The following is a 13,431-nucleotide window of genomic DNA, read 5'->3' on the forward strand; positions in this document are numbered from 1 at the left end:
ATTTGGAGAGTTTATTTTTGGTCTCATAATCCTCTTGGTGCCAAAAACAAATTAAAATGACTCTCTAAATTAAATTATGGCTCTGTTTAGTTTTAAGTGGTTGGACTAAATGATCTGTGCAGTCTCTTCCACTGATTATAAATATACTGTGACCCCTGGGTCCCCTTCTCTCTCTGCTACTATTTCATTTCCTATATCCAGCAAATAAGAAAGTTTGGGGGTAAGGGTTAGGGCAACCAGCTCTATTCACAGTGGTTGGATGCTCAAGGTTGATCATTTTGCCAGTAACAATTCCCTGGTATATGTTTACACCTGCAGAATTTGGTTGATACAGAGGTAGCCAGAAGGTATTATTGTAGTCAATGATAGAATTGTTGATGTAATAATTTTCCAATACGAAAATCATCACAGGATTGCTAAAAACAATGGGAAATGGTGGGAGCCCAAACCAGCTATTAAGGATTTACAATTTATAAGGAGAAATAGATTAATTCTGGACAGACTTAGATTGCAATGCCCCAAAAAGTTTTATAGGAAAATCCATGATATTCTGACAAGAAGCACTTGTAAATTTTCCTTAAAATCTCTGCATTCCAAATCTTTATTTTTCATGTGTTCTTCTGAGGAATAGTTTTGATTCCTACTAATGAGTCATAAATATCAAACCTTTGGGTTCAAAAAATAGTACTGCTAAAATTATTTTGGTGGGCCAGAGATCCAAGACACCAATAAATTGAGTGTTTACCAAAACAAGACAAAACAAAAAACTCACATGGGTAAAATATCTTCAAATTATCTGATTTTAAATTCTCTCAGGTATATACAAAACATTCCTTCTGAATTGAGTGACAGGCAAGGGATGAAATAGGTTCCCCATGCGAGGAAAAGAGTCTGTCCTGCCACAAACAGGAGAATGGCATAAAGTGCCACAAAGTGGCACAAACAGGAGAATGGCTTAAAAAGAGACTCAATGAGACATACATATTTTACACATAAATACCTATCATCTGTTTCATTGTATTGTTTTATCTCCTCAAAGATAAATTACTGGTTTTTAAAATGACAAAAGTTTGAGAAAAAGAGTGAAAATGTTACCAATTGACTCAGTTTGAAACAGGGACCATTAATTATGTAATTTCACACAGATTCCAATATATTCAATATAACGTCGCTACTGACTATTACAGTGATTCAACATTTGTTCAGAGCTCATAGTTGTATTAGATCATATGTAAAAGATTTCCAGACTTTAATCAGTCCAGGAAAGGACCAACTCTCAAAATGGCAATATTTATTTTTTCCCAGTACTAGCAACTTTTAAAAATCATAAGAAATTGTCAGCGTATTAGTATGCTTCAAAATTTACAAGTTAAACATATAATGGTTTTATTTTTGCAGGGCCATAAGTAGCACAGACTTGTGTGACTCCCTCATATAAAGAACAATTGAAAACCTTCCAGGACCTTAAACAGCAGAAAACGTTAAATCAGATTTTAAAATGACAAATAATTTAAGGCTAAAATATTTGGTATTAATAATTAATGCCAGAAGCCTTCCTAGCCTAATAAAGTAAACATGCACAAGAACTACAACTTTGAACAAAACATCACAATTTTATCAGATATATGTATGTACGTGTGTGTGTATATGTATATATATGTACATATATGTGTGTGTATATATAAAACTATGTGTACACACACACACACATATATATATATAGTTTTATCACCCTGAAAGCTATCAATTCATGTTTGGCTTAATAAGTATGTTAGAAATGTTGTGCAGGGTACTACCCCTTTAAATATATATATATACATTTTCCATAATATACAATATAAATATACCATATATAAATCATGCCATAAAACTAAATGTAAAATTTGCACATTATTGCATGCTTGATGTGATAATACATGCCCGTTAATAAGAACTTCCTTCTGATGTCTTCCCTTTACAACTTTTCCTCTTGCACATTAGCAATACCTGAAAAGGAAGGGTTCTCAAATATGTATATATGACTGGGGGAAAAACTGTACCTTTCAGATTCCTTAAAGAGGATTACCTCATCAGCCAAATATTGGACTATTACCAAATCAAACAGTAAATAATGCCTGAAGGGGTGTTTGGTTATGTGAATCTATCAGAGTTCATTTTTCTTAGTTTTGCCGGAAGATTCCCTTCCATCCTGGCTGCTCCTCCGGCCATCTTTTGAAGCTTTGGTGGCAAATCAGCCACCGACTGGCTCATGGGATCAGACAACATTTTGGTGGTTTTAGATACCAGTTTTTCTTCTGAGTTGCCAGGTACTGAACTTATTCGTTGAAGTTTCATGGGCAAATCACCCAAGCTGTAGGCTTTTTCAGAAGTTGTAGAACTCATTCTCAAGAGTTTTTTGGGAAAGTCTTCTCTTCCAGTAATTTTCTGCAGCTTAGATGGAAGTTTGGTACTAATGTCATCTAGTCCATCTAAGCATTCCACAGAATTATGTCTTTCTTTGCTGTTAGTTATGGCTGGTGCTATTAAAGGGGACGACATAAGAAGCATTTCCTCCTGTTCTTTCACACTGTAAGGTGGCGTGGGGACTTCAAATGTTGCATGGAACTGGGAGTAATCAACTTTAAAGAATCCTTCTTCTAAGGAAATTACAGGGAAAAAACGGTGGCCCCAAAGAACTTCATCTTCAGTGTATGATGTTCGAGCTTGACAAGTCATCCCTGAAAGCAAAAAGGAAGTCCTTGATAAATTACGCATAGCAGAAGCACATGTTAAGGCATTTTGAACTAAGGAATTCATTTTGCTTGTTAACTTAAGAAGGATACTTAACTGCGTATCACTTTCCTCTTCTGTAGAGTAAAATATAAAAAGCAACACCTGTCTTACAGCACTGCTGTGAGCATGAAATAAAATTACATGTACAGAAATGTAAAATGAACCAAAATAGTTGGCTTTTATAAATGAAAGCAAAGACAACCATCCCAAGTATTTGTTAAATGAATAAAAGTTGAAAATATTTCTATGTTGTATAATGTAAAGTCATTGTAGAGATTCCCTTCTTCTGGACCTTTAGGGCCAGAATGAACTTTGTTCAAGTTTCAGAAATCCTTATGCTAAAATCAGTAATCTGGGCCACTGTGATGTTGCAAGTTCTATTCCTGCTATACAAATTTCTGAAACTGGATGCTGGATATAAGATGTGAAATGCTGCTATTTATATATTACGTTGCTTGGATATCATTTACCTTATGCTACTCTGATTAACTCAATTCTGTTCTCATTAATCATATGTTAAGACTAAGTTACTCTTAAATCAGTCAGCCTCTGAATATTCCTTTGTGAAGACTGGAAATATCTGAATAAATTAAAGCCATATATTACATTTCAGTTTTATATTAGTCAAAAGGTACAATTTTCTATAAGTTGCAAAAGTCATTACTGTCCTCTACCTTTACTATCAGACCTCTATTAAAAGCTATTAAAGTGTAAAATAATAGGTGAATTTAAAAAATGCATCTTTCCAATAGTTAAGTATAATTTAAACAAGTAATGACAGTCTTTCTACTTTCATTTCTATTCTCCCTTTGTCACTTTATAAACAATTTCTACTGTGTTTAAGCCTGGTATAGTTTGGATAAAGAGATATTCTTTATTTTTTCCTCTGACTAGCAATCACACATTCAATACTTAGAATTAGAACGGCATAATTCAAAAACCATACTGAAGATAAATTAAATCCTTCACTGAATCCTTCCAAAATCTTACCTTATAATTATTATCACTTCTATATTACCAGGGAATCAGTTGTTATGACATATATATTGTCTTTTTCCAGACAGCGTTTAAAGAAATTTGTGTAGAAAATAAATGCCCATCTCAGGCACTATGTTAGGTGCTCTCTCTCCATATTATTTCTAACCATCAATATCATCTTGATAAGAAAATATTTTTATGTCTATTTTAAAGACAAAGAGTACAATGCTCAGAGAGTTTAAATCTCTTGCCCTTCCTGGCACACAGATCTAGGAAGTTGTAGAGAAAAGTTGGTATTATTCTAACTTCTGTTTTTGTTGTTGTTTTTACTTTGCCATGATGTCTCTATTATTTTAGTTGGGAATCTGATTCTAAACAACTTATCAATCTCACTGTCATGGTGGAAATCTGACAGCGACCCAATACTAGTCTTCATAATCATTATCATATCAGCAGTAGCACCCAGAAATATTTATATGTGAAGATAACAAGATTAGACTAAAAATTGATTTGTACATTTTATAGACATGCACACAGTAAGTATCATTCTTTATTTTCAAACAGATTTCTGGTTTCTGACAATATTTCATGAGAAAAAATTATAGAACATCACTTATTTAGAGAAGATAAAAAGTATATTTCCCAATATATTTACTTGGTTTTATTTTGAGATGTTTAAATATTAAGCAAACTACCTGGAATAAAGAAAAAATATTGATGTTTTTATCCATTAGTATATGAAGCAATAAAATGAGTAAGTACCCTTTATTGTTTAATTGAAGAACTACCCTTTAACTTCTCTCCAAGAGCAATCACTCTCATGAATTCTTTATGTATACTTTCCAGTTCAGGGTATTAATTTATATGAATTTATGAAAAAGGATCACTATAAATGCATATATTAAGAGCTGAAGTAAATTAAGATTATGAACTTTGTTCAATTATTTCTAACAACAATAGATTACATATTGAAACAAAATTTGATTCCTATCACGTTCTTAGCCCATATTTAGTGACTTTTTTCTTTACATTAAGAAAGGACTATGAAATTAAAAATAAAAATTCTTTCCCCATTATTTATCATTATAATGTACTGTGTTGCTGATCCCCAATGCCTACCCTGAGCTGTTTCATATGTAGTTATCAGAAGTCATAGAGAAGAACTAGAGAACCTTAAATGAAGGGGAAAAAATGGGGGAAATAAAATCTTGTAAAATTTTTACTTTGAGGAAACAGGATATTGATAATTAAAGTACTATGACATCTACAATGAAAACAGGTATTTCAAATGTTTGTTCATGTAAAAATACCTGTAAGCATTATTACTAAAATGCCAGTGGATAATTCTGACTGAAAAGGAAGATAGGGATTTTATTCTACTATGTGAAATTGACTTTACTTCCTTTCATAGCAAACTAATACTGGTGAGGCAACATTTTTATATAATTGAAAAATATATAAATTAGGCTTCCTATTACACTACTAAACAGCTTGTAAAAATCACTTAAAGCTCTCTGAGCCTCAGTTTACTCTTCTACATAGTAAGGATAACAATATCCTCTTACAAAGCTGTTGAGAGTTGGAGACAAGTGTACAGAACAGTATTTGGTATCAGGCAACGCTCCATCATAACTGCTTTTCTTTTTATCATTCTGTGGGTGATCATTTGCATTTCCTGTTTTCCCTGGAAATTAGTGATAATGCATTCATATAAGTGGAGAATTTTGACATATTAGTAATTTGTCCCATATTAGTAATATAGAATATTAAACTTAAAAATTGCTAGGTATCACATAGCAATTTTCTTTTGAAATGGTCAACTAAACATTCAAAATATTTCAAAACTACAGAAGAAGATACATTACTCATTTTCTCAATTTTTAGGGTTTCTCAACATTTTCCACTTAGTTATCTAGAAAAGCTTGGAAGACTAAGTATGGAAACTTGGGGTGTATTAAAAAGGCCTCGGCAAGGTGAGTGACTACAGTCCACTATAATACTTTGGTGATGAAGAACATTTGCCAGCACTTTAACCTTTGTTTGTTCTTCTACTGTTCCTTTTACACTTTCATTAAAAGCAGGTACACAAATATCAGACATTTCCAATCCAACAACATCATCGTTTTAAAATCTGATTTCACCTCAGAATGTTAATGTGCAATCAACATATGGATAATGATATGGAAACATTATTAATTGGATAACAGGAAGATCTCTACGATGGTCAATCTGCAGTTTAGACAATGTGCTAAAATAAGATGTAATTGAGAAACTACTTCTTTTTACAAGTTATCCCAAAAAAGTGACACCCAAAATGGTGTTGGAAATATAGAATACAGATTTCAATTGAGAAGATTTAAAGTAAATATAATTGTTTTCTAAGAACATGAATATATTACAGTATTCTTCCTTCTAGAATGCTTTACCTTATGATACTACTTACTCTAAGCCAAATTATTTAAAAATAATCCATGCTTAGATTCATAATTACAAATGCCATTTGAATCAAAATAAATGCAGGTAAAAAGATACTATATGATTGCACCTCTTAACTGGCAATGAGACTGTTTGCATGTTTTAACCAGATTCCAGGCTTGAACAAATGTGATGAAAATCAACACGAGCTCATCTCTGTGGAAACTGGCAAAGCAACAGATGCTGCTTTAACTGGAAATAGCTGGGACTTTTGAATCCTTAGATGAAAAACATTTTGTGAAAAAATGACTTATCCTGTGACTTGATTCATGGACAAAGAAACTATATGTTGTTTAATTTATTCCAAAGTAGTGTTTCAATTTAAAATGATAGAGGCAATGTAGTCTAATCTCTTTATTTTTGACTTTTCTCTTTCCTGATTCTGCCTTTACATCGTTAAGTTCATCTCCCTAACTTAATTGAACATTCATTCAAATAAGAAGTCTGAAAGCTTTTTGAGTGAAAATGGCAAACTGAATTGTTATTTTGACAAGTCCTTAATTAAACTTTCAGAATACCTCTAACTCAGTTGTTTTCTATTGTTTCTTCTGAACAGAGATGGTGCATATGTCACCTATGTGAGATGAGTACAAGATGGTTAAATGCAGTATAACCACAGGCCAAGGGGAATGTCTCAATGCTGCGACACAGAAAATACCAAGCAATCGATAACTTCTGCATAGCAGAGGATTTTATCTAAAGCTCACTCAGTATGGAAGTTGCTGAAGGGGTGTTGGGGGGTGGGAAGTTCTCCAATAACATGTGGCTGTAGCTGCACTTTATCATGTGTGCACTAAACAAAAAGGAAAATAAAAGCAAATCTCCTTCAAATGAGCCGTGTCATAATAATAATAATAGGTAACATCACTATAGGGCTTACTATGTGCCAACTATCTTTCTAAGCACTTTTTGGAATCTTCACAACTGTCTGAGGAAGGCATGTGAACCCCAGCTCCACCACTAATTAATACATGATCTTTAAAAAAACTACCAAATCTCTTAATCCTCAATTTCATCACCTGTAAAATTAAGGCCACCCCTACTGATTTCACCTGAATATTCTGAGAATTAAGTGAAATTATTTAATAGATATATATATAATTAAGTTATATATGTAACTTACGTATGTAATTTATATATATATAAATATATATACACATTGCTTGTACAATAAAAATTGGTCATTTTCATCCATAAGTCCCTAAATACAGGCTACATAACTCTACAAATTTCATTTATACACATACGTACACACAACTAAAATATTTAGCCAAGTAATAATATCTTAAATCTGTCCCTTTTGTCTATTTTTTTCTTTAAATTGGCAGTGGTTTTTATAACTGAATTGACTAATAGCTTAACATGCATAGCATGTGCTATATCACAAAGTAATTTCCTAGTCTACCCTATGCACTGCTCTGAGGATTATTGAATAAGATCTGTAGCTAAGGCACTTCCAAAATTTCACCCATCCCCCTAGATGTAATAACTGTAAGGCTCACTTGGCATTCTCTGCATGCTCTCTATTGTGTTACACTGAGCTGAACCCAAATTTAAACTATAAACTTTCTGAGGAAGCACATGATGTTTGGGACTTTTTTATCTGTTTACAAAATACAAAGACCCCATTTACACTGCTGTTCAATAATATTAAGGTCATGGCACCAGGCTCTTCTGGGATATTGGTTGAAAAGCTAACTAAGAATACATAAATGGCTACCAGAAACTGCAGTTTTCAAAGAAATGGAATCTCTTTACTTTTAAAGTTCAACATATTTTGCTCAGACAGACTTTTAGTGAGGAGTAGAAGTTTCTGGCATACATTCAACCCAATATTATCCTCTATTATTTACAAGCATTTGGTCTTACAATGTGTTCTCAGACATCAGTTTGCTATTATTCCCTAAGCTAGGTCAAAGAAATCTAAAAAAATAAAAATAAAAATAAAAACAAGAAGAAAAAGCCAATTATATTTGTTAGAAAATAAAGTGACAATAAGAAATTTAGCAATAAATGTTTCAAATGTACTACTTTAGGTTTCAAAGTTCCCAGGAGAACAAAAGAAAAGAAAATAGACTTTTAACCATGACCAACAGAACAAAATGTTAGATTCCCAGAAAGGAATATAAATGCAGGTGCTAAGGGTCAATGGCAGATGGACAATATGACAGGGAATTCATTATCATACTGCTGAAAATATATTTAAGAGAATCAAGGTAATATGAAGCAAAAGAATATGGGTTTTGAATATAAATGAGATTGTTGCTCTTTTAACCATACATTATTAGTAAGACCTTAGGCATATTATTTCAATGATCTGAACTTTGTTTACTAAAAAATATCAATAGTAATAAGGGATAATAACATATTTATAAGGCTATCATGATTATAAATAATACCTACTTAATGGGTCTACCATATATCTAAAATAATAAAGGTTCAATAAGTGGTAGCTATTATCAATTATTATTATTATTGGGGTTCCAGCTAGTTAAAAGGTCATTTTAGATATATTTCAATTCTTTAGTGATCACTTTCTTTCTTAGAATCAACTCAGGGCAAATGAAATAATTCTCATCTTGTTAGTTTCTATTAACTTGATATAGACCATGTTGTCTATATTTATCTGGAATATGAGGAAAGGCCTATATTATACACATAATGAACTGAGTCAAGTCTAGCACTGTCAACCTGGCTGCCCTGCACAAGTGTGACTAACTTTACAGTAGCAACTATTTCCCTCAAAATACAATTAACTTCTCTACTTTGTTGACAGGGCACTATCTTCAGCTCTCCACTCTCACTTCATACAGAAGCATTGCAGAATTTACCCAGTACACTTTCAAATGATTACAACTCCCTTACCCTAACTGTAGAAGTGTTCCATTCTTGCTTATCTTTTCCTCTCTTCCTTCATGGTACCTATTAAAACATACTTTCTTGCATTGACAATGACAGAAACAAAACAAAGCTACCGAAATGCATTCATGCTATTGTTTTCTCCTGTTAAGATATGATTTTTAGCTTCCAAAGCATCTTAATGGTATAGGTATAATGTAACCTAATTACTGTTGGGAAATATCCTATATTATGAGACTGACATCATAAAAGATATTTTTCAAAGGGAAAATGTAATAAATTTCTAGCTTAAAAGAAAACAGAACCTCTTTCAGATAACGCTGGAATTTAATCATTTTGGCGAACATTATCCCTAGTCATTGGGAAGAAAAACTTTTGATATATTATCTGAAGCAATACCACCTGTCAACTTTAAAAAAATATTGCACACAAATTACAGCAATTAAATGCTTAGATTAATCCATTTTAAAAGATATTCTTGGGCTTCCCTGGTGGCGCAGTGGTTGAGAGTCTGCCTGCCGATGCAGGGGACACGGGTTCGTGCCCCGGTCTGAGAAGATCCCACATGCCGCGGAGCGGCTGGGCCTGTGAGCCATGGCCGCTGGGCCTGCGCGTCCGGAGCCTGTGCTCCGCAACGGGAGAGGCCACAACAGTGAGAGGCCCGCATACCGCAAAAAAAAAAAAAAAATTCATAGGTTTAATTTTCACCCTAAACCCTAATGTGATGACATTAGGCAGTGGGGCTTAGTAACTTTTGAATATGTGATATTTAAACTAAATAAATAAAATTTAATCAAGAAATAAAAAACAAACCCCACAGTTACTAGCATGTCTTCCTAGTTCCTTCAAAATCTAGCTCTACGTTACCACTATAGTTTTAGCTCTTTAAAAACCTTAACAACAGTAACTACAACACAGCAAAATATATATGCCAGATCCTAAGTGTTTTCTATATGTATTATTGTATAATTCTCCCCACCACTCTATGAAGTGTATACTATTCTTTTTTCATATGACAGACAATGATACTGAGGTATCAGGAGGGGGAAGTAGCTTCTCCCATGTCACATGACAAAGGATGGTAAATCCAGAGACAGTCTTTTTAACCTCTATTCTGTTCTCCAATTTTCTTAAATGGATGACTTTCCTATGAGTAAGTACTGTTTTCCATATATATTACTTGGTTTATGCTATTTCAACTGCTTAAAATGTCCTCTTCCATCTCTCTACCTGTTGACATAATTCCTCATATTCAAAGCTCAGATCAAAGTGTCATTAAATTCTATGAAGTCTTTCCCGATTTTTCTATTTTAATTTATTGTCTTTTAAATGTGTCTTATTGTCATGCATGTATGCACAGGCACACACATCAATATTCCCTGACCACTAGGTGTTGTAAATATCTCAATGACATACATAATTGACTTCAATCAGTGATAATACTTAACATTTATTAACATGTTAAACATCTCCTTTCTGCCAGGCACTCTTCTAGGTGCTGAATTACCAGGTGCTATGGCAATGGACTGAAGGATCAATCTCTCGACCTCCATGTTTAAACCTAGTTCTGAAAAATGAGTAGTAGTTGACCACATAGTCCACATCTACCATGTGAGAAAAACACATTCTGGGGTGGGGAAAGACTTGTGCACACATCCGGTTGTGTAAGGGCACAACCAGTTGTACTTGAATTTAGGATACAGTTCCTGTTTGTTCATTCATTATGGTTACAGACAAATATCACATTAGAATAAGCTTCTTAGGAGAACTCTTATCCACGTTGGCATCGCTAGTATCCAACATGGTGCCAGGTATTAGATGCTCAATGCTTTCTTGGGGAGAGACAGTAGAAGGAATGGAGGAAGAGGAAAAATGGGAAGGTTAAAATGGGAGTGCAGGAAAAGTCAACTTTTTGAATGAATCAGAGCTCCCATACCCATTAGTAATTTATTCACCACCAGTAGAGATTGTCACCAACAAAAAAAGAAGGTATATAATTATTAATGATATAGATATATGTCAATCTTGATTTTTTTCTTTGCTTTTAAGGTGATGATCTATTAATTAGTTCAACACATGAACTCAAAAATTGACTTTGAAACATCTATACTAAGAGCTTCTTATTTTAATTAGTAAAGTAGGGAGGGAAGAATATTAAAATATATATAATCACTATATAGAATATGAATGATTCTTGCACAAAGAAGCAAGACACGCTTGCTAATAATAAATCACACTCAGTGATAACCAGTCTGTTATCCACTGAAACCACTGTTCTCTCCTTACATTTTTTTGAAATTATACACTGACAGATGTACAACCAGATATATTTACTAGAAGTTAGATTTATCTGCATTTAACCGTTAAACCATACGATAATTAAATTACTTGAATATTTTGATACACTTGAATACCTGACCTCTAGTTAAATCTAAAGTTTTGAGGAAACTACCCCTTATGCAACTATAACTGATCACCTTAGAAAATGGAGCAAATCCATTTTTACCTGACAATTGAAAACTTATTTTCCTCTTAATTCATGAGACTGACTTTTTATATAAGTTGCTATATCTTTTTCAATCACAAACTATATCTAATTTTTTAACATCTTCTTTGGCAGAAATTCAAATACATTTTGTCTGCTTGCAGGCTTAGAACAGAGCCTGAATAAATATTTGCAATTCAGCAGTTGTTCTGGTTCTGTGCTTTTCAGTAAAAAGTCAGAATTTTGCTTGTAATTTTGCTGTTACGTTATTTACAAAGACTAAATGAAAAATAAATTCCCTATAATTTTATGGGAACTATTACTGAGTGGCTTTTATTTTAGGTATGAAAAATGCCACACCACAGTAATAATCACGAAATATATGACATTTTAGCACATGTATTTTAAAGGAAAATGATTGGGTTGAACCTATATGTACAAGTCTTCTGAAAGAATTAATTTTTCTGCCATGACATAAACAGGTATTTCAAAGTCAAAATATTAAAAGTTTCAAAACAATTAGATATCACCTCACACAGGTCAGAATGGTCATCATCACAAAATCTACAAATAATAAATGCTGGAGAGGGTGTGGAGAAAAGGGAACACTCTTACACTGTTGCTGGGAATGTAAATTGGTACAGCCACTATGGAGAACAGTATGGAGGTTCCTTAAGAAACTAAAAAGAGAACTACCATATGACCCAGCAATCCCACTCCTAGGCATATATCTGGAGAAAACCATAATTCAAAAAGATTCATGGACCCCAATGTTCACTGCAACACTGTTTACAACAGCTAGGACATGGAAGCAACCTAAATGTCCATTGACAAAGGAATGGATAAAGAAGATGTGGTACATATATACAATAGCATATTACTCAGCCATAGAAAGGAACAAAATAGTTTCTCATTTGCGAGACATGGATGGACCTAGAGACTGTCATACGGCATGAAGTAAGTCAGAAAGAGAAAAACAAATATCGTATAATATCGCTTATAAGTGGAATCTAGAAAAATGGTACCGATGAACTTACTGGCAAAGCAGAAATAGAGTCACAGTTGTAGAGAACAAACATATGGGTACCAGTGGGGGAAGTAGCAGGGGAAGATGAATTGGGAGATTAGGATTGACTTATATATACTACTATGTATAAAATAGATAACTAATGAGGACCTACTATTTAGCACAGGGAACACTACTCAGTGATCTGTTGTGACCTAAATGGGAAGGAAATCTAAAAAAGAGTGGATATATGAATACATATAACTGATTCACTTTACTGTATGGTAGAAACTAACACAACAGTGTAAAGCAACTATAATAAAAATGAAAACAAACAAAAAATGTTTCCCTAACCTACATAGTTTCTCATCTCCTTGGATAGTACTTTAAATTATTTGAATTAACCAAAATAAAATCACTTAAAGTAAAAGTCAAGGATACAAAAATGCTGAGGAAAATAGCATATGAGATGCAAATAGTAACTTCCTTAAAATTGACATTTCAGAAAGGAAGTGATAACAAAACTCTGTAAGTTTATGCTAACATATAGTTCGACTCCTAAGACAGCCTAGATTTTTTTCCCAGGTTTTAAGTAAAAAATGATCTGTCTACAGCATTCTGTTAAGGTATCCAAGATCTGGAGGCAAAATTCTCAACTGGCCTGGTGACCTTGTGGGGAAATTTTATTGTATATATGTTTGCAGAAAGTTTTGACACTTATGAATGGAATTATTTATATCATATAAAAGATGCTAAGATATATAATACGTAAAACTGTCTAATATTCAAAGACTTGTTAATATTACAAGGGTCTAAATTAGGACGTAATAACCAAGGTCTAAATAAGGAAGGGAAA

General features: G+C 33.1%; 1 protein-coding gene across 2 annotated transcripts in view; it reads right to left on the reverse strand.

The window, feature by feature from the left end:
* Window positions 1–982: 982 nt before the first annotated feature.
* KCNJ3 (potassium inwardly rectifying channel subfamily J member 3) overlaps window positions 983–13,431 on the reverse strand; it is a 164,806-nt gene continuing 152,357 nt past the window's right edge. The window contains exon 3 of one of the 2 annotated variants that reach the window (XM_007466906.1): window positions 983–2,717. In XM_007466906.1, coding sequence (XP_007466968.1) covers window positions 2,131–2,717 — 587 coding nt within the window. In that variant the 3' untranslated portion in view covers window positions 983–2,130. The remainder of the gene's footprint in view (window positions 2,718–13,431) is intronic. The other variant, XM_007466907.1, reaches the window with a different exon arrangement.

Source organism: Lipotes vexillifer, unplaced genomic scaffold (genome assembly GCF_000442215.2).
Source record: "Lipotes vexillifer unplaced genomic scaffold, Lipotes_vexillifer_v1.1 scaffold1440, whole genome shotgun sequence".
In the NCBI taxonomy this organism is placed as follows: Eukaryota; Metazoa; Chordata; class Mammalia; order Artiodactyla; family Lipotidae; genus Lipotes; species Lipotes vexillifer.